Source organism: Salvelinus alpinus, chromosome 1, assembly GCF_045679555.1.
Source record: "Salvelinus alpinus chromosome 1, SLU_Salpinus.1, whole genome shotgun sequence".
Taxonomy (NCBI): Eukaryota; Metazoa; Chordata; class Actinopteri; order Salmoniformes; family Salmonidae; genus Salvelinus; species Salvelinus alpinus.
This window is the reverse complement of record NC_092086.1, coordinates 94,690,993-94,712,118: the sequence shown is the minus strand read 5'-3', so window position 1 is coordinate 94,712,118 and position 21,126 is coordinate 94,690,993. Positions and strand designations below refer to the sequence as shown.

At 46.8% G+C, this 21,126-nt stretch overlaps 1 protein-coding gene across 17 annotated transcripts in view; it reads left to right on the top strand.

Annotated features, from left to right (window-relative positions):
* LOC139535283 (RNA-binding protein Musashi homolog 2) overlaps window positions 1-21,126 on the top strand; it is a 355,126-nt gene that overhangs the window by 82,094 nt on the left and 251,906 nt on the right. For 16 of the 17 annotated variants that reach the window (XR_011667097.1, XR_011667098.1, XM_071334680.1 and 13 more), the window contains exon 6: window positions 12,606-12,698. The exons of the other annotated variant lie outside the window; for it this stretch is intronic. Coding sequence is in view for 14 of the 16 variants with exons in the window: in XM_071334680.1 (XP_071190781.1) it covers window positions 12,606-12,698 (93 nt within the window). In the remaining 2 variants the exon portion in view is untranslated. The remainder of the gene's footprint in view (window positions 1-12,605; window positions 12,699-21,126) is intronic. 17 annotated transcript variants of the gene reach the window in all.

Genomic DNA, 21,126 nt, shown 5'->3' with positions numbered 1-21,126 from the left:
TAAACGCCGTAAGCAAGTGTCTAATTAGCATAACATTCATATTTCAGAACCGTTCTTAAGAGACATTCTGGATTCGTCCGCTTCATTTGAATTGTCTGTTATTGGGATACTAATGTTTTGTTGATTTGCAGCGTGCCGATGATCACAGAGGGGTGATCTGATTGGAATGCAGTGAGAATGTTCTGGTTGTGTATGGGCCCATGCATCTCTCTCCAGGGTCCTATCATCAGCCATAAGCTGCTCCTATCAATCTTCATAACAGTACAGGCTGAGTGTGAAGTACAGCTAATCAGTCAGATAAAAGGGAGACCTGGGCCATACCTCACCATGTTCACTACACAACGTGAAGTTTTTCTCCAAGCGCCATCTACACACAGTGGCCTCTCTCAAGCACTAAATCACAGTGTCACCCTCAGTCTCCACCCCACTCCCACCCTACCTGCCTTCCCTCAACCTTTTCCCTGTGTGAGCAACAGCAGCTCACATCATCAGCCCCCCATCCGCTTATTCAAAAGCACGCCTGCTAGCTGAATGAATTGGTAGAGCGGCAGAATTGCAGTTTGATGAAGGAGGTGGCTGCCCTGAATCTTTAGCATCAGATTGCTGATTGCATCGGGGCTTGAAAAGGTCTTTGCTAGTTGGAGCCAGGCCTTTCATTAGCCTGCGCCTTGCGCTTGACAGCCTCTCTCTCCCGTCCCAGCCTCTCTGTCCCCCTGTGGCAGCACTTGTTTTCTGTCCTTGTGCAAATGTCTGGTGTAATCCTGGGCTATAGTGCTTGGGCCTGTCACTCCGTATTTGCAGTAAGCATCTTTCCCTCTCTCATCTCCTGAGCCCTAATTGTATTGTAATTAGCAATTAGCCATCTATTTATGCACACTAGGGCTGAGATTGGACCAGTTCTTAAAAGGGCAGAAGGAGAGTGAGGAGAGGAGAGGCCCAATGCTACAGAACACAAGTACAGGCCAATTCACACTTAGTGCCGCTTGTCTCAATTCTCTATCTTCCTGTCTTCCCATCAAACATGTTCAATTTCTTTCTCTCTCTCTCTCTTTTCCATAATGCGCTCACACATTAAACAAAGCTTGTATTGATGTATACTGAGGAAAAATATCAAGTGTAAAGTGTTGGTCCCGTGTTTCATGAGCTGAAATAAAAGATCCCAGAAATGTTCCATACACACAAAAAGCTTTGTTGACATCCCTGTTAGTGAGCATTTCTTCTTTGTCAAGATAATCCATCCACCTGACAGGTGTGGCATATGAAGAAGCTGATTATCATGACAGCGTGTACGGCGTCGTGTGGGCGAGCGGTTTGCTGATGTCAACGTTGTGAACAGAGTGCCCCATGGTGGCGGTGGAGTTATGATATGAGCAGGCATAAGCTACAGACAATGAACATAGTTGCATTTTATCAATGGTAAATGAAATCCACAGCGATACTGTGATGAGATCCTGAGGCCCATTGTCGTGCCATTCATCCTTCGCCATCACCTCATGTTTCAGCATGATAATGCACGGCCCCATGTTGCCAGGATCTGTACACAATTCCTGGAAGCTGAAAATGTCCCCGTTCTTCCAGGGCCTGCATACTCACCAGACATGTCACCCATTGAGCCTGTTTGGGATGCTCTGGATCGACGTGTACGATAGCGTGTTCAAGTTTCCACCAATATCCAACAACTTTGCAAAGCCATTGAAAAGGAGTGTGACAACATCAACAGCCTGATCAACTCTATGCAAAGGAGATGTGTTGCGCTGCATGAGGCAAATAGTGGTCACACCAGGTACCGCCTGGTTTTCTGATCCACGCCCCTATTTTTTGGTAAAGGTATCTGTGAGGTAACAGTTGCATATCTCTATTCCCAGTCATGTGAAATCCATAGATTAGGGCTTAATGAATTTATTTCTATTGACTGATTTACTTATATGAACTGTAACTCAGTAAAATCTTTGAAATTGTTGCATGTTGCGTTTATATTTTTGTTCAGTGTTGCTACAGTAGTACATCTTCTGCTTTTTGTCTTTAATTCATCGTCAGTGCTGGTAATTGTCACGTTCCTGACCTGTTTTCTGTTGTTTTGTATGTGTGTGATGGTCAGGGCGTGAGTTTTGGGTGGGCATTCTATGTTGTGTGTTTCTATGTTGGTTTAGGGTTGCCTGGTATGGCTCTTAATTAGAGGCAGGTGTTTTGCGTTCCTCTAATTAAGAGTCATATTTAGGTAGGTTGTTTCACTGTGTTCGTTGTGGGTGGTTGTTACCTGTCTCTGTGTTTGTGTTCTGCACCAGATAGGTCTGTATCGGTTTTGCACGTTTGTTATTTTGTAAGTTGTTTGTAGTGTTCACTTGTTCTTATAATTAAACATGTTGAGCACTGGCTACGCTGCATTTTGGTCCTCTCCTTCACCCCAGGAAGAAAACCTTTACAGAACCACCCACCAAACCAGGACCAAGCAGCGTAGCAACGGGGAGCAGCAGCGGCCCAGTACACAGGACTACTGGACACAGGAGGAATGGTCTTGGGAGATCATGGACGGAAAAGGACCCTGGGGAAGGGTTGGAGAGAATCGCCGCTCTCGGGAGGTGAAGGAGGCAGCCACAGCCCAGGAGCGGTGGATTGAGGAGGCAGCACGTAAGAGAGGCTGGAAGCCCGAGAGGCTCACCCAAAAATTTATTGGGGGGGGGTGGCTAAAGGGGAGTGTGGCGAAGCCGGGTTGGATACCTGAGCCAACTCCCCGGGCTTGCCGTGGAGTGAGAGAGCGTCGTACTGGTCAGACACCGTGTTATGCGGTAAAGCGCACGGTGTCCCCAGTACGCGTGCTTAGCCCAGTGCGGGCTATTCCACCTTGCCGCACTGGGAGGGCTAGGTTGGGCATCGAGCCGAGTGCCATGAAGCCGGCCCAACGTATCTGGTCTCCAGTACTTCTCCTCGGGCCGGCGTACATGGCACCAGCCTTACAGGTGGTGTCCCCGGTTCGCCTGCATAGCACAGTGCGGGCTATTCCACCTCGCCGCACTGGCAGGGCTACGGGGACCATTCAACCTGGTAAGGTTGGGGAGGCTCGGTGCTCAAGAGCACGTGTCCTCCTTCACGGTCCGGTATATCCGGCGCCACCTTCCCACCCCAGCTCAGTACCACCAGTGCCTACACCACGCACCAGGCTTCCAGTGCATCTCCAGAGCCCTGTTCCTCCTCCACGCACTCTCCCTATGGTGCGTGTCTCCAGCCCAGTGCCTCCAGTTCCGGCACCACGCACCAAGCCTCCTGTGCGTCTCCAGAGCCCTGTACGCACTGTTCCTTCTCCCCGCACTCGCCCTGAGGTGCGTGCCCTCAGCCCGGTACCTCCAGTTCCGGTACCACGCACCAGGCCTAGAGTGCGCCACGAGAGTCCAGTGTGCCCTGTTGTTGTTCCCCGCACTAGCCTGAAGGTGCGTGTCCTTAGCCCGGTACCTCCAGTTCCGGTACCACGCACCAGGCCTACAGTGCGTCTCAGCCGGCCAGAGTCTGCCGTCTGCCCAGCGGCGCCTGAACTGCCCGTCTGCCCAGCGGCGCCTGAACTGCCCGTCTGCCCAGCGGCGCCTGAACTGCCCGTCTGCCCAGCGGCGCCTGAACTGCCCGTCTGCCCAGCGGCGTCTGAACTGCCCGTCTGCCCTACGCCGTCTGAACTGTCCGTCTGCCATGAGCCTGCAAAGCCGCCCGTCTGCCATGAGCCTGCAAAGCCGCCCGTCTGCCATGAGCCTACAGAGCCGTCCGCCAGACAGGAGCCGCTAGAGCCGTCCGCCAGACAGGAGCCGCTAGAGCCGTCCGCCAGACAGGAGCCGCTAGAGCCGTCCGCCAGACAGGAGCCGCTAGAGCCGTCCGCCAGACAGGAGCCGCTAGAGCCGTCCGCCAGACAGGAGCCGCTAGAGCCGTCCGCCAGACCGGATCAGCCAGAGCCTTCCGCCAGACCGGATCAGCCAGAGCCTTCCGCCAGACCGGATCAGCCAGAGCCTTCCGCCAGACCGGATCAGCCAGAGCCTTCCGCCAGACCGGATCAGCCAGAGCCTTCCGCCAGACCGGATCAGCCAGAGCCTTCCGCCAGACCGGATCAGCCAGAGCCTTCCGCCAGACCGGATCAGCCAGAGCCTTCCGCCAGACCGGATCAGCCAGAGCCTTCCGCCAGACCGGATCAGCCAGAGCCTTCCGCCAGACCGGATCAGCCAGAGCCTTCCGCCAGCCCGGACCTGCCAGAGTCCCTCAGCCCGGACCTGCCAGAGTCCCTCAGCCCGGATCAGCCAGAGTCCCTCAGCCCGGACCTGCCAGAGTCCCTCAGCCCGGACCTGCCAGAGTCCCTCAGCCCGGACCTGCCAGAGTCCCTCAGCCCGGACCTGCCAGAGTCCCTCAGCCCGGACCTGCCAGAGTCCCTCAGCCCGGACCTGCCAGAGTCCCTCAGCCAGGACCTGCCAGAGTCCCTCAGCCAGGACCTGCCAGAGTCCCTCAGCCAGGACCTGCCAGAGTCCCTCAGCCAGGACCTGCCAGAGTCCCTCAGCCAGGACCTGCCAGAGTTCCTCAGCCAGGACCTGCCGCCCCTTATCCCGGTGCTGCCCCTTATCCCGGTGCTGCCCCTTATCCCGGTGCTGCCCCTTCATTTAGGTGGTTTTAGTTGGAGGGTGGTCATTGGGAGGGGGATACAGAAGCGGGGAGTGACTATGGTGGTGTGGGGACAGCGTCCGGAGCCTGAGCCACCACCGTGGTCAGATGCCCACCCAGACCCTCCCCTGGACTTTGTGCTGGTGCGCCCGGCGTTCTCACCTTGAGGGGGGGGGGTTCTGTCACGTTCCTGACCTGTTTTCTGTTTTGTATGAGTGTGATGGTCAGGGCGTGAGTTTTGGGTGGGCATTCTATGTTGTGTGTTTCTATGTTGGTTTAGGGTTGCCTGGTATGGCTCTTAATTAGAGGCAGGTGTTTTGCGTTCCTCTAATTAAGAGTCATATTTAGGTAGGTTGTTTCACTGTGTTCGTTGTGGGTGGTTGTTACCTGTCTCTGTGTTTGTGTTCTGCACCAGATAGGTCTGTATCGGTTTTGCACGTTTGTTATTTTGTAAGTTGTTTGTAGTGTTCACTTGTTCTTATAATTAAACATGTTGAGCACTGGCTACGCTGCATTTTGGTCCTCTCCTTCACCCCAGGAAGAAAACCTTTACAGTAATGAACAGAACAGATGTAATGTTTACCTGGGCTGGCCATGGTGTAATATAGTGTTGACTGTGTTTGTGTGCCCAGGGCTGAGGGCTTTGATCAGGTTTACACTGCTCTGACAGATGCTCTCTGTGCTCTCACCCTCTCGTCATCAACATGGCCAGTCTGCATCTCTCCCCATGCCACTAGTTCTATCCTCCTGTTACCATTAGATGAATTGGAGCGCATAACAAATAACTGCTATGGGCATTTCTGTTTCTCTTGTCATGAGAAATGACACACAACTTACTAGGATTATTTCTCCCCCTCCTGATGTCTGTGGGCTGTAGCCTTGAAAGGCGCTGTGCTATGATGAGGGACCGTACGCTCTAATCGGAGCTGGATATGTGATCTTAGACACTGGGGCTAGAGGTGGCTGGAGTGGGAGTGGGAACGTGGGCTCTCAGCGGGCCTGGGGGGGTCTACTATAGCGGGTTGTTGTGGCGGTATAATCCGCTAGCTTTGGAAATCATCATGGCGGGTACACAAGACGGTGATTAAGGATGAGGAGGTTAAGCTTTCTTATCAAGCGAAGGCTTTAGCCTGGATTGCTTGTTGTCACACAAGTGTTCCCTATTTTAGAGAAGGACCAAAGTTACTCAGCTGAAAACAGTTGTCAACAAATACTGTTGCAGTTAATTAGGAGCATGGCAGAATCAAGTGGTGCTGTTGATGCTAAGCCTGAGCCCTAAGGGTTTGATGGAGAGGATGGAGGGTAGAGTGAGGGGCTACCTCCACAGCTTTAACCTCTCACTGTCAGCATTGCTGCTACAGCAACTGTGCTCTGGATGGAGCCATTCAGCTTATGGACCAAGTCTGCCAGCATAGTCTTTTCCTTGCTAAACCTCTGCCGTTTATAGTTTACTTTGATGCATATTGGAGGGTCCGTTTTTGAGATAGGGATATTGTGGTAACAAGTGGGACTTGTCCTTGGTATGGTGCCTTGGTGTATCCAGTTGATTGACAGCTGGGTGTCTGTGTTGGGAAAGCGGAGGGTAAAACACTGGCCTTGGTAGAGAGGCAGTGACCCATCACACTGCTCTGTGTAGGAGACTGTAGTAGATCAATATACAGAGACATGGGAACACGGGGCTCTGGGAGAACAGAACACTACAGGGCCTCCCTGGTCTGTAGAGAGCTGGGGTGGTCCAGCCTACTGGGAGGATGGGCTCAACTCCTTTCCTACAGGGGATTTGTCCCTCTTTTGTCCCTCTTTTTATCTGAACATGCAGGTTCTGCAGGCAACATACTGTGAGAGGAACTTCCTCAGCTTTGCAGTGTCCTTCACTTGTTCAGTCTCTGGAAAAAGTATCTGAAAGCCTGTCTATTTCCGTTGCAAAAAGTAATTATCTAATATACTGAACAAAAATATAAATGCAACATGTAAAGTGTTGGTCCCATGTTTCATGTGCTGTAATAAAAGATCCCAGAAATGTTCCTTTTTGTGGGGAAAAATTAATTTTGATTTGCTGGGCCTGGCTCCCAAGTGGGTGGGCCGTTGTCCTCCCAAGCCCACCCATAGCTGCGCCCCTGCCCAATCATCTAAAATCCATAGATTAGGGCCTAATGAATTTATTTAAATTGACTGATTTCCTTATATGAACTATAACTCAGTAAAATAATAGAAATTGTTGCGTGTTGCGTTTATATTTTTGTGTAGTATATATGCATAATAACTACAATATGTTTTTTTCTCTGCTCTTTGTGCTGTCGTTCTGGGTTTCCACTGTTGTACACTACATTTATCTTCCTCCACTTTGTACATTTAGAGGTAAAAAATACTCTGGCTTGTCTTTGCCATCTTCTGTATACATTTTCATAACCCTCACAGCTTCTATCTCCAGGCTATCAGACTGTAAAACATTCACCACTAGCCAGCCACCGCCCAGTACCCTGCCCTGAGCTTTAGTCACTGTCACTAGCTGGCTACCACCCGGTTACTCAACCCTGCGTCATAGAGGCTGCTGCCCTATGTACAGAGACATGGAACACTGGTCACTTTAATCATGTAGTGGTTAGAATGTTGGGCCAGTAACGGAAAGGTTGCTGGATCGAATCCCCGTGCTGACAAGGTTAAAAATCTGTCGTTCTGCCCCTGAGCAAGGCAGGACACCAATAAGAAGAAGAGACTTGCTTGGTCCAAGAAACACAAGCAATGGACATTAGACCAGTGGAAATCTGTGCTTTGGTTACTACATGATTCCATATATGTTATTTCATAGTTTTGATGTCTTCACTATTAATGTACAATGTAGAAAATAGTAAAAATAAAGAAAAACCCTGGAATGAGTAGGTGTGTCCAAACTTTTGACTGGTACGGTATATATATGTTTATACTCCGGACTCCGATATTGCTCTTCCTAATATTTTTTTATTTCTCAATTCCATGATTTAACTTTTAGATCTGTGTGTATTGTTAGATATTACTACGCTGTTGGAGCTAGGAACACAAGCATTTCGCTACACCCACAATAACATCTGCTAAATATGTGTATGCGACCAATAAAATGCGATTTGATTTGATATGTTTAGCAGTTCTGCTACTGTACCCAGTGTTCTTTTGTTGCTGTTCAGAACTCCTCAAATTTACACAAATAATGAAAGGCTGCCATATTAACTACGTAGCTGGATCTATAAATCCCTGAGAAGTACCAGTACAGCACAGCAGCCCGTTCCCCTGTTAAAACACATTATTATAAGGAGCTGAAATCCCCTCCATCCCCTCCACCTCTCCATCACGCACGCACGCACGCACGCACGCACGCACGCACGCACGCACGCACGCACGCACACACACACACACACACACACACACACACACACACTGTGGAGAGTTGCCCTCCCACCAATCAGCCCCTGTTCCATTTGGGTTCTCTGCGGCTTGTTAGATTAGGAATAGTCTTTTTGAAATGAGCTAATCACACAATAGATCATTGCTGGTAATGCATTCAGAGACAGCATGGAGTGACTTTGATGATAGCAGGAGACTGTGTCCTTGGAGTCTGCAGTCAGTGTCCTCAGCCTGGCCTGGTGTATGTTGAGTCAAGGGAAAGTTAAGGCTGCAGCTCCTCTCTCTCTTCTATGTTGTGTCTGAGGACTGACTGCAGGTGTGCTGGACATATTGACAGTGAACAAAAGGTTTTCATGGGTCCGAAATGGATCTTTGGCTTTCACACCCGACCCGATATTCATAACTACATTCTCACAAAACTGAGACCCGTTCCAAATGGACCCGAGGACAGTCAGACCCATCCAAAAAGGACTGTGAAAAACAGACCCGTGCTGGTTCAGATCAGAGAGACCCGTTCAGATTCGAGAGTAGAAAGAGTGAAATAATGCTCAGACTGGGCGCTGCCAGCACCATCAATAGACAAGTGATATTGGCCAAATTATCCACAGTGTCCTTAAAAACTGCCTATAACAAATGACAACAAAAATACAACTAGTCGTTGTGTTTTGATGTGTAGCATATTCAAAACTTTATAGCCTTTTGTTTTACTGGTTTTTACTTACCTTAAACAATAATCGTCTACCTCACAGTTCAGCTGTCAGAGATTTGAGTGCAAATTGCATTTGGGCATTACATGCATATAGGATATTACTGTATAATATTCATATTAACATTTTTTATGTTGAGGCAGACAAGCTTAGGCCTAGCCCTAGAGAGACGGAGAGAAAGATATGCCGGCGCCATGTTCCTGACATCGACATGGATTGTTTTATACTTGTCAGAAAGGCTACTACTGCTTTACAGATATAGGCGTACAGAAGGAGGCTAATTCGTGTGTTTTCCATCAGAAAATTATATTGTACGATTAAAGGAGTAACTCTGGTAGGCCTAGATCGTTCTTCCTCACCTCAAGTTCAACTGTCAGAGTCAGTTGGAGTGCCGGGAGGCACTGCCTTCATAGGCCTGCAGTAGCTAAGCCAAAGAACAGCTATACATTCCAGACCTTCACAAATGTTGCTTAACTTTATTAAGGTCAAGTAAGTCAAGTCATTGTTTATAGGGAAAATGGGAACAGGTTATTATATTTGGGATCCGCTCGAGTCCTCAGATCTTGGAATTTCGTGTCTGTTGGACCCGTGAAAAGCTCGACAGTGAACTGTATTGACAGGCAACACAACCCTACGTTCTGCTAGCCTCCCATTCAAAACACAGACTCACAACACTTGGGGTTTCTCTCCTTGCAGGTGTATTCTGTTCTACGAGCAGTCAGAGTTGTTGGGTTCTTTTTTTTACAACAAGCTTGTTTGTTCTGACTGGCACTCAAGCGTACACACACACACACACACACACACACACACACACACACACACACACACACACACACACACACACACACACACACACACACACACACACACACACACACACACACACAGTCCCACCTCCTCCTAAGTCACTCAGTGGAAACACCAAACACTCTGCAGCCATTTCCCTAGAGAGGAGAAAGAAGCGAGATAGGCCTGTTGTCTGTTGTCACCATGGAGAGAGAAATAGGGAAAGTAATTGCGTTGTTCCAGGGCTCTAGAAATCCCATCAGCCTTTGGGCAGCCCTGTCAGAAAGTATAAAGACGGCGCTAAAAACTTAACTGGCTACAGACAGGCTGGGGGAGCACCCTCGCTGAAAATGACTTACAAACAGTCAGATTATCTATCAAGGGAAGCAGGTGAAACAGCTGTAAAAGATGTAGGAGGACTAGCAGAGATGAACACTGGCTTGTGTTTATATTACCAAGATCGGCAGTGATAAAAGTAAGTGATGTTGATAAATACCCACGTAGCCTTTTACCACCAGTTGCCATGGCTGTGGTTGCCGGCGGAGGAGGATTCAGCTGCGTTACGCCAGCCAGGGCTACGGCACAACAGCCTACTGCCACAATTTGCATGAGTTCCCATGCAAATGGCCCAGAAGGGGGAAAAGACAGTGCTGGCGTGTGTGTGTGTGTGTGTGTGTGTGTGTGTGTGTGTGTGTGTGTGTGTGTGTGTGTGTGTGTGTGTGTGTGTGTGTGTGTGTGTGTGTGTGTGTGTGTGTGTGTGTGTGTGCGGTGCGTGTGCATGCGTGCGTGTGTGTGCTTGTGCGTACATGCATGTGTGTAACTACTATGTTAAGTAGTGCCGTCATTTCTCTGTACATTTCAGTAACAGCTTGTGAGTAACGAAGGTGGAGTCATTCGTTGTCTGAGGAGGATCTAGTATTTCTACTCTCTTTCTTATTGGGAATATTTCCTATTTCCCCCAAAACTCCTTGTTTTTTGTAAATGCTCTGTGCACACTGCTGCAGATGCACTTAGCTGTGCCATGTTTCCCTTTCTGATGGTGTGGGTGATAAACCTTAATATTTCTGCTGCTTTGGAATTAATCGAGGCTTTAATGCTCTCCGATTCCTTCCTCCAGCACAAGCTAATTGTGTTTGGAAAAACAATGAAGAATGTATTTATTTGGGACTATCTTAAGTAGAGGTCGACCGATTATGATTTTTCAACGCCGATACCGATACCGATTATTGGAGGACCAAAAAAGCCGATGCCGATTAATCGTACGATTTTTTAAAACGTATTTGTAATAATGACAATTATAACAATACTGAATGAACACTTTTCTTTTACCTTAATATAATACATCAATAAAATCAATTTAGCCTCAAATAAATAATGAAACATGTTCAATTTGGTTTAAATATTGCAAAAACAAAGTGTTGGAGAAGAAAGTAAAAGTGCAATATGTGCCATGTAAAAAATCTAACATTTAAGTTCCTTGCTCAGAACATGAGAACATATGAAAGCTGGTGGTTCCTTTTAACATGAGTCTTCAATATTCCCAGGTAAGAAGTTTTAGGTTGCAGTTATTATAGGAATTATAGGACTATTTCTCTCTATTATACCATTTGTATTTCATATACCTTTGACTATTGGATGTTCTTATAGGCACTATAGTATTGCCAGTGTAACAGTATAGCTTCCGTCCCTCTCCTCGCCCCTACCTGGGCTCGAACCAGGAACACATCGACAACAGCCACCCTCGAAGCATCGTTACCCATCGCTCCACAAAAGCCACGGCCCTTGCAGAGCAAGGGGAACAACTACTCCAAGTCTCAGAGCAAGTGACGTCACCGATTGAAACGCTATTAGCGCGCACCCCGCTAACTAGCTAGCCATTTCACATCGGTTACACCAGACCTAATCTCGGGATATGATAGGCTTGAAGTCATAAACAGCTCAATGCTTGAAGCACAGCGAAGAGCTGCAGTCAAACGCACGAAAGTGCTGTTTGAATGAATGCTTACGAGCCTGCTGCTGCCTACCATCGCTCAGTCAGACTGCTCTATCAAATATCAAATCATAGACTTAATTATAACATAATAAGACAGAAATACAAGCCTTTGGTCATTGATATGGTCGAATCCGGAAACTATAATTTCGAAAACAAAACGTTTATTCTTTCAGTGAAATACGGAACCGTTCCGTATTTTATCTAACGGGTGGCATCCCTAAGTCTAAATATTGCTGCTACATTGTACAACCTTCAATGTTATGTCATAATTATGTACAATTCTGGCAAATTAATTACGTTCTTTGTTCGGAATAAATGGACTTCACACAGTTCGCAAAGAGGCAGGCGGCCCAAACTGCTGCATATACCCTGACTGCTTGCACGGAACGCAAGAGAAGTGACACAGTTTCCCTAATTATAAGAAATTCATGTTAACAGGCAATATTAACTAAATATGCAGGTTAAAAAATATATACTTGTGTATTGATTTTAAAGAAAGGCATTGATGTTTATGGTTAGGTTTGGTGCAACGACAGTGCTAAATCAAGTAGTGTTGAGTGTTTTGGAACAAATGTAAAATACCTGAATGTGTTGAGGATCAGAAACAAGCAAAACGACGGAATGGTGGCTTGAAATGTGCCACACTATCTGTAAAGCCTTTTAGAAATGAACCATGTTTTGATTAGAGATAGCGGTGGCTGTTGAAGTAAAGTGCAATCTGAAATGACATTGTTAGATGTACAATAAAAACAATTCACCTTTGACAGATTCTCAGCATAGGCTGCAGCACTGCTTGGCTATTTAGGGTGTCTTCAGAGCGTGTATCAACATTTGTTGTTGCTTAAAGATCATGCTGTAGAAGTATTATCTATCCTGTCACAAAAGGCTAGGGGAAAGGATCATCTTATAAACAATGCTTTCCCCAAAATTCTATCTCACCATTAGAATATAGAGACCCCTTGTCTCTTTTTCTGTTCTCTCTCTCTCTCTTTCTCTCCCTTTCCCTTTCATCCCTTATGGAGTGGCCAGTCTACCAGGGATTCTATGTTTGGACTCACATTAAACGTGTTGTGATGCGTTTGAAGCCTGATCACCCATCTCTTTCCTCTCTTCAGATGGTCACAAGAACAAAGAAAATATTCGTGGGCGGATTGTCAGCCAACACAGTGGTGGAAGATGTGAAGCAGTATTTTGAACAATTTGGGAAGGTAAGGAGAATCATTTTGGGTTCCTCCCTTTTATGGTTTGGCGGCAAGAGAGCCATGTCATTGTGGGTTGGAGGATGTTCAGTCCCTGTTCCAGTCCCTGCCCCAGCTCCTGTCCCAGACCTTGTCCCTGTCCCAGTCACAGTCCCTGTCCTCAGTCCTGTGCCATATTAGATTTCAGCTCAAGGTCACCTTGTGTAAAACTGAGGATGCTCCCTCTACAATATCAGCTCAATACTTGACCTCAATAATTGTCATTTGAGCATGTACTGAACATCTCATCTAGTGTGTGCATGGTATAATCTCTGTATTTCTCAGTAGTCTGGTACTCTGTAAAAGTAAAGCCATAGCTGAGCCCAGCAGCGCGGAGCAGCAAGTAAATATTCAGAGCGGGCTTGGTTGTAATCATCCAGACTGAAAAGGCTCAACACAAATTTCAACTTGATTGAATGACTTGATTGACTTGATTATACAAAGTTTTTTCCCCTCCTTAAGGAATCCTGAAACACTTGGGAGACAAACAAATCAGTCTGATTGAGGGAGTCGCTCTGTGTGTGTGTGTGTCACAGACAGGGAGGAAATCAGAGTAGTTAGTCTAGGTTTTTAAGAAGGGGAGGGGGGCAGGAAGTGGCTTGTCTCTCCTGCCTGCCTGCCTGTCTGTTGGTGTCTGTGTATGTCCCTCTGCATCCTCTCTGTCACATATATCCCTCCATTTATTAAATAACCTGGCTGCCCAATGCAACCTGCCATTATCGCCACACACGCCGTTTCTCTGAGAAGTCGCCCGGAGAGGGAAAACCAATTCATTTAGTTTCTTCTCCACAGAAAGATTGAAAAGGGGGGAAGGATGGGGTTTGTGGTCACCGCAGTGGCAGCAGGGCTTGTCATTCAGATGTCTGGGATGTACATGTTTAGAATGCTTTAGTGAGGAGAGAGCGAGAGAGAGGGAGAGAGAGCTAGAGGGAGAGAGAGAGAGAGATTCTCCTCTATACCATTGCAGCTCAGGGCTCAGGTAAACACACTGCTAGGATAGCTACCTGGGAATTCTCTTTAGGTGTGGCTGTGTGTGTGTGTGTGGGCCAAGTGTGTGTTCAGGTCTATGTGACATAAGCCAATTAGCAGGATGTGGGCAGGCAGGCAGGCAGCAGAGGTGGCGGTTGTTGTGGGGATCAGGGGGAGAAACAGGTGGTGTGGTCACACCAGGGTTACTGCAATATCTCTCTCTATTCTGTCTGTTCCCTGTTTCCTCTCCTCTCCTCTCCTCTCCTCTCCTCTCCTCTCCTCTCCTCTCCTCTCCTCTCCTCTCCTCTCCTCTCCTCTCCTCTCCTCTCCTCTCCTCTCCTCTCCTCTCCTCTCCTCTCTCAGCCTCGGATAGAGTAGGATACAGGGAGAGGAAGGGAACTGACAGCTCAAAATCACATCACTCTCTCCCACTTCTCCCACTTGTCATCATTAGTAAAAGTGCTCATATCTAAACCCCCATCACAACTTCAGAGAGGCCCGTCTGCTCTACAGAGTATTACTGAGTTATCCACAGTACACTGAATACGTCCGGGTAATGTGCCGCTGACAGCCAGATGAATGGGCTTGAAGGACAGTATCGGTGTGTAATGACTGATTCTCATGCATCCCAATACCAGCGTGACTGACAACGACAAGATCTCTCCTCTGAGTTCCTCTGAGGCAGCACATTTCTACTGTCTTGTCTGTTTACTGTACTGTGTCTTCATGTGGGACTGATGAATTAGGTTCACCTAAGGCCCAGTAACAGGCATTTCTGTATCCTGTGGAAACGTGTAGGGGTGAATATGTGCCAAATAAACACTTGTGTCCTGCTTGAGTACCATTACTTGAGAGCTCTGCATCGTCAGATTTGTAATCGTTCTTACATGGCATACAGCTGTTAAAAAACACTTACCATCAAGAAACAACAAACTGGTAGGTGACCTTGATTAAAAAAGGGGGCCAGTGGTAACCCTCATATTGAATTACAGCCTGACATAACAGTAGAACTAGAGACCAGGCCAGAAAAGAGGGCTTAACCACAGTGAAGGGCCTAACCACAGTGGCTGCCTAACCACAGTGAAGGGCCTAACCACAGTGAAGGGCCTAACCACAGTGAAGGGCCTAACCACAGTGAAGGGCCTAACCACAGTGAAGGGCCTAACCACAGTGAAGGGCCTAACCACAGTCAAGGGCCTAACCACAGTGAAGGGCCTAACCACAGTGAAGGGCCTAACCACAGTGAAGGGCCTAACCACAGTGAAGGGCCTAACCACAGTGAAGGGCCTAACCACAGTCAAGGGCCTAACCACAGTCAAGGGACTAACCACAGTGAAGGGACAAATTATCTGGGATGGTTTATGCTTAGTCATTGGTTTACTGAAATCGACTTGAAATGCGTCTCAAAACAAGGTGCTCTTATTTGGCTAAGCTGAATCAACTCCTGGCCACTTTGTTACTCCTGGCCTGCACTGTGATCTGTGCTGTGGTGGGGTGGGTTGGGGTCCGGTGCTGGGCTGGGCTGTAGCTGTGCCGGGGTTTGGTTTCATCAGCCCCGGCCTGCAGTTTCTTTCCAAGTCAGTGAGCTGCCACAATCAACCCTTTATGTCCTCCTCTGCCCTGGTTCCCATGTCCTACTGGGTGGGAGCCAGCTACTGTTGTACCAGGAGCAGGACTCTGGACTCTTCACCTGCTCACTGCCTCTGAGCTGAAGGGGCTGCAAGGGGATGGGAAGGGGGAGTACAGGGTCACAGGGGGGACACTGAGGGAGCAGGGAGGTAGGGGCCCTGGCGCTTCTCACTGGTACTTTCTATAAAATAGTTCTCCATTGTCCTCCAGGAGTGGATGAAGATCTGTTTGCGTCTTGTGATCCCCTTACTTACTTACTTACTTAGAGTCTTAACCTGCTCATTGCCTCTGAGCTGATGGGTCTGCAGGGGGGTTGGGTGGGGTCACAGGGTCAGACTCATTTGAACCTGAGATCTCTGTCAAAAACATTTTCCATTGTCTGTTCTCTAAGAGTAGCTGAATATCTCTCCACACATCCTGTGGTACCGCTCCCTTAGGACAGGGACTGGAACTCACACTCTAATAGTGTAGGTGAACAGGAGGACACAACACTCTGAAACAATGTGGTTTGTGCCATCTCTCTGTTCCTCAGTGGACCACTAGGTCTTCTTCTCACCACATTCCCCTGAGAGGAAGCAGATGAGAGAAGAAATGCAAAGATAAAAGAATGAAAAAAAGGATGCCTTGGTTAGTGACAGGAAATTTGTTCTGGTGCTCCGGTAATCTAATATCATAGCTGACATTTCGTTGTGCATTGAGATTTTGTAAATGGCTGAAAAAAATAGTGCGTGACTGTCCGTAACGGCTGCATCCAGGACTCCATATTAGTTCATTTAGCATACCTGCCCAAGCGCTTACATTTAATAACAACATTTAAGTTTTTGAGGCGTACCAAATAAAAACAGTGCTGATGTCCATTAGTGCATTGCCAAGCTTCCTGTTCCATTGAACACAAACAGCCACATTTAGTTCCCTCTTCTCAACCAGTAAATATACGATGCACTGGTGGAAATCTTTGTTCTGGATTTTATGAGTTATTGTTTGTTTGCCAAAATGCTTTAGATGAAAACAGCAATGTACTTTCCCAGATCATGCAGTTATTAAATGCGTTTTCTATATCTATGAAATCCTTAAATCCTACCGTTTTGATGGTTTTGATATTGCAGTATTACAACATGAAAGACACTTAAAATCCTGGATTTGCCTTTATTAGGTTCTAAAGTGGTTTGCTCTTAAACCACAGGGCATAGACATCAGTTCAACATGTCATTTTGATTTACATTTGGTTGAGTTGTCAAGTAACATGAATTCAACATGAAATCAACAAAACATTTCACCTTGTCGTTGGATTTAGGTTAAAAATAATAATAATGAAATGCCCTTATGTTGATGACTTTTTGCAAATCCAATCAGTTTTCCACGTTGATTCAGCATCATCACATTGATTTTGTTTGGTTGAAAGACGTGGAAACAACGTTGATTGAGCCAGTTTTTCCTCAGCGTGAGAGCTTTGAAATGGAGGAGACATCCTCTGTGACACATCATACAGTACCTGCATCTCTTCAGAGATATCACAGTAGCTCACTCCTCTTCAGTCACACACCATATTGTAAATATGGTATTGGCACTGACCCTGGAACTGACCCTGTATATAGCTGACTTACTTTCTCGTGTTATTCTTATTTCTATTTCTCGTGTGTTTTTGTTCTACTTTACTTTAAAAAAATGTTTTTATAGTACTACTGATATTGATTACTGCATTGTTGGGAAAGAGCCAACCAGAAAGGCATTTCAATGTACTCGTGCACTTGAAACACCAGCAGATGGACATTTGCATTACATTTCTATACCCCACTGCATCTCATCTCACCTCTGAGTGTGTAGTCAAAGATTTGCCTACAGAATGTGGTGTGAACTCTCCATTCAGCATTTGTGTTGGATTTATCCCTCCAGACCAGGCTGTGGTCCTTATAGTAGGTTGTCTGTAGGACACAGCTCCAGTGTTAGTGCTGGTCAGAGCTGGGTTGGTATGAGCCAGCATCAGGTCCATAGGAGCTCTCCTCTGCAGCATGCAATGCTTGACTGAGACTATTTCATCTCCCTGTAGTCACTTGTAGTTAAGGCCTGAGACAGACGAGAGCAATGGAGATGAACTGGCCCTGAACCTGCTGCTGCTTCAGGGCCAGACAGACAGACACATTATTTAATATCCCCTCTGACATTCATTTGCCCAGTGACTTGGAAATATTTCCAATATTTAAACAACCGCAGTAGAATTTACTTTCACTACTATTCCTCCTGATGTTTCAGCTCATTGTTATTCCTGTGAGGATGGCGATCAGTGACACAATGTAGGGGTTGTTAAGCCTTCAAATCCCTCACTATGGATATTATCACTATCTATATGCCCTAGATACCTATCTATCTAGTTTCTATTGGAGCTCTGTGGTGTCTCCTGCTCTTGGAGCAGTGCATCATGGGGGATTGACACACGGTGTGTAGTCTGTCCACCGGCATCCCTCTCTGAAATGGCTCCCCTGGATAAGCTGGGATTGCCTTGATTACGTTACAGTGCCTCATTGGGTCATTGGCTGATGGAACTGAGAGGCCCCAGTTGTGCTGCTTAAAGAACAATCTGTTAAAAAAATATTGACTGTGATTGGATGGGATTCCCAGCACCTGCTCACTGGGGTAAATCTGGTAAGGCAGAAAGCAGCAGCAGCAATCTTCCCTGTGCTATTGTGACATGAAGGAGGAAATGGGTGTGTGAGGCGGGAGAGAGGCTACAGCAGCCTTTCAGACGGCTCTTGGGTTGAGCACGTTGTCAAAGGAGCTGTCAGAACTCATCTGCCACTCAGCATCCCCCCCTTCCCGTGGCTCTCAGAGCTCCTAAACAACCAAGCAATGTACAAGCTGATCTCTGCTCTGCACTGTATGGACCTGTACCTCAGGTGGGAAAATGCACCCATATAAACATTCTCAGGAAGCGATTAGGCCTGAAAAAGGCCTATTTCCTCAGATATATGGGATTTCACAGCCATGAATGTAGTGCATTAACCTGTAAGCACAAGCCCAGGGGCGCTAATAACTTTCCACTCTTGGGCCACTTGTGATCTTTAAACGAGGGAGGCACTTGCCAAGATCACGCTCGGAAATTAATACATCTCCCGAAAAGGGCTCTTTTGCTGCAGTGGTAGTGTTTTTCTGCCTCGGTGGAGCGTGTGTGTGTTTAGAGAGGGGGCTGCCGGTGACAGGTGATATTTGGAGAGGGGCGTCGAGGGCCACGTAGGCAGGCGCTGGCCTCTGATTGACAGGCCCTGCATTGCCACTGCAGCCACAGCCAAGGGAGAGCCAAATGAGAAACAAAATGATGGTGTCATATTTCACCTCACATCTGACAGGCTTCTGAAGAGATGTGAAACCACCTCTTTACCACTACTATTAAGTAGTTCTGTGCTGAAAAATGCATTTTGTTTTCGATCATGAGACGGCTTTGCCTAACAGAGGGTTGTCAAAGGCAAAATTCCATTCCAGTGCTGGAGTGCTTTAGGAAATGACTGAGTCAGACGATTTACACACTGAACAACCAGCCGTAAAGGAGGAAATGACTGAGTCAGAAGATTTACACACTGAACAACCAGACGTAAAGGAGGAAATGACTGAGTCAGAAGATTTACACACTGAACAACCAGCCGTAAAGGAGGAAATGACTGAGTCAGAAGATTTACACACTGAACAACCAGACGTAAAGGAGGAAATGACTGAGTCAGACGATTTACACACTGAACAACCAGCCGTAAAGGAGGAAATGACTGAGTCAGAAGATTTACACACTGAACAACCAGACGTAAAGGAGGAAATGACTGAGTCAGAAGATTTACACACTGAACAACCAGCCGTAAAGGAGGAAATGACTGAGTCAGACGATTTACACACTGAACAACCAGACGTAAAGGAGGAAATGACTGAGTCAGACGATTTACACACTGAACAACCAGCCGTAAAGGAGGAAATGACTGAGTCAGAAGATTTACACACTGAACAACCAGCCGTAAAGGAGGAAATGACTGAGTCAGACGATTTACACACTGAACAACCAGCCGTAAAGGAGGAAATGACTGAGTCAGAAGATTTACACACTGAACAACCAGACGTAAAGGAGGAAATGACTGAGTCAGAAGATTTACACACTGAACAACCAGACGTAAAGGAGGAAATGACTGAGTCAGAAGATTTACACACTGAACAACCAGACGTAAAGGAGGAAATGACTGAGTCAGAAGATTTACACACTGATCAACCAGCCGTAAAGGAGGAAATGACTGAGTCAGACGATTTACACACTGAACAACCAGCCGTAAAGGAGGAAATGACTGAGTCAGACGATTTACACACTGAACAACCAGCCGTAAAGGAGGAAATGACTGAGTCAGACGATTTACACACTGAACAACCAGCCGTAAAGGAGGAAATGACTGAGTCAGACGATTTACACACTGAACAACCAGACGTAAAGGAGGAAATGACTGAGTCAGACGATTTACACACTGAACAACCAGCTGTAAAGGAGGAAATGGAAACTGGAGGCTTCACATGAAACACATTGTGGTGTATCTGCCTGCTTTACAGTCCACCTAGGCCTTGAGAACCACTTCATGGTTGTGGTATTTCCAGTAGAGTCCTGTGTATTTTACCTTCCTGTCCTCTAACAGCAAGGTGAAGTTATCAAAAAGCATATTCAAAAGCTGCTGATGGCAGGTTTAAGCTTTAGAGGGAAACTCCTCACTGTACACAGGGCATGCTGAATAAGCACAGTCCCATTGGTCTACTCTCTCTCTCTCTCTCTCTCTCTCTCTCTCTCTCTCTCTCTCTCTCTCTCTCTCTCTCTCTCTCTCTCTCTCTCTCTCTCTCTCTCTCTCTCTCTCTCTCTCTCTCTCTCTCTCTCCACAACTTCAGGCTGCCTCCTGGGATGGTTACCTCCCACACACCGCTCTGTTTAAAGCACTTGGTAAATGTCCTTGTTGTTTTTTCTCCTTGCATGGAAAGTGTGTCTCGCCTGTGTCCGTCCGTCCGTCTGTCTGTTTCTCTGTCTGTCTATAGCTACCGTGGTTCGATGCAAAGGCCTAATGAAGCCTCTGAGGTATTACACGTCTGAAGCTTTGACTGCCCTTACACTAGAGAGGTGTGTGCATGTGTGCGTAAACATGTGTGTGTGTGTGTGTGCGTGTGCAGCTACCACAGCTGCGTCTCAGGAGCCTACATGGAACTGTGTCAGGGGAAAGAGGCCAGTGTTTTAGAGTAGATATGTCAACAACATCCTTTAGATGTACCAAATGGATTTTGTGTCCCTGGGAAGGATTCAGTCCTCATTTACTACTATACACTCAGGCCTATATAATGGAAAAAAGCTATTTTGTTATGAAAGTCATTTAAAATAGTAACACTATACAGTGCAAAATCCACCATTGAATATTTTCAAAGACAGCTGAATTGAATTGAATGGACATGATTACCGTGGCACATTAGTACAATGGTCAGGTAGATTTGAATGAAGGTGTTTGTGCCTTTCGGTACAGTGATTTGGCACAGTCAAGCCAGGGTTAGGCTATGGTTCCAGTGATAAGAGCCAGGGTCACCATCAAAGGACAATATCAAATATGCTATTTCCTGAACTTGAAGAAAAAATAAGAAAAAAGCCCTTTTTACATTTCCCAGTGCTGAAAGGAATTTTAAAGGAAATGCACGAAGAGATTATGAATGTTCAGAATGGCCACACTCTAATGAAGAGAAAGTGAATGTTCAGAATGACCATGCTCTAATGAAGAGAAAGTGAATGTTCAGAATGACCATGCTCTAATGA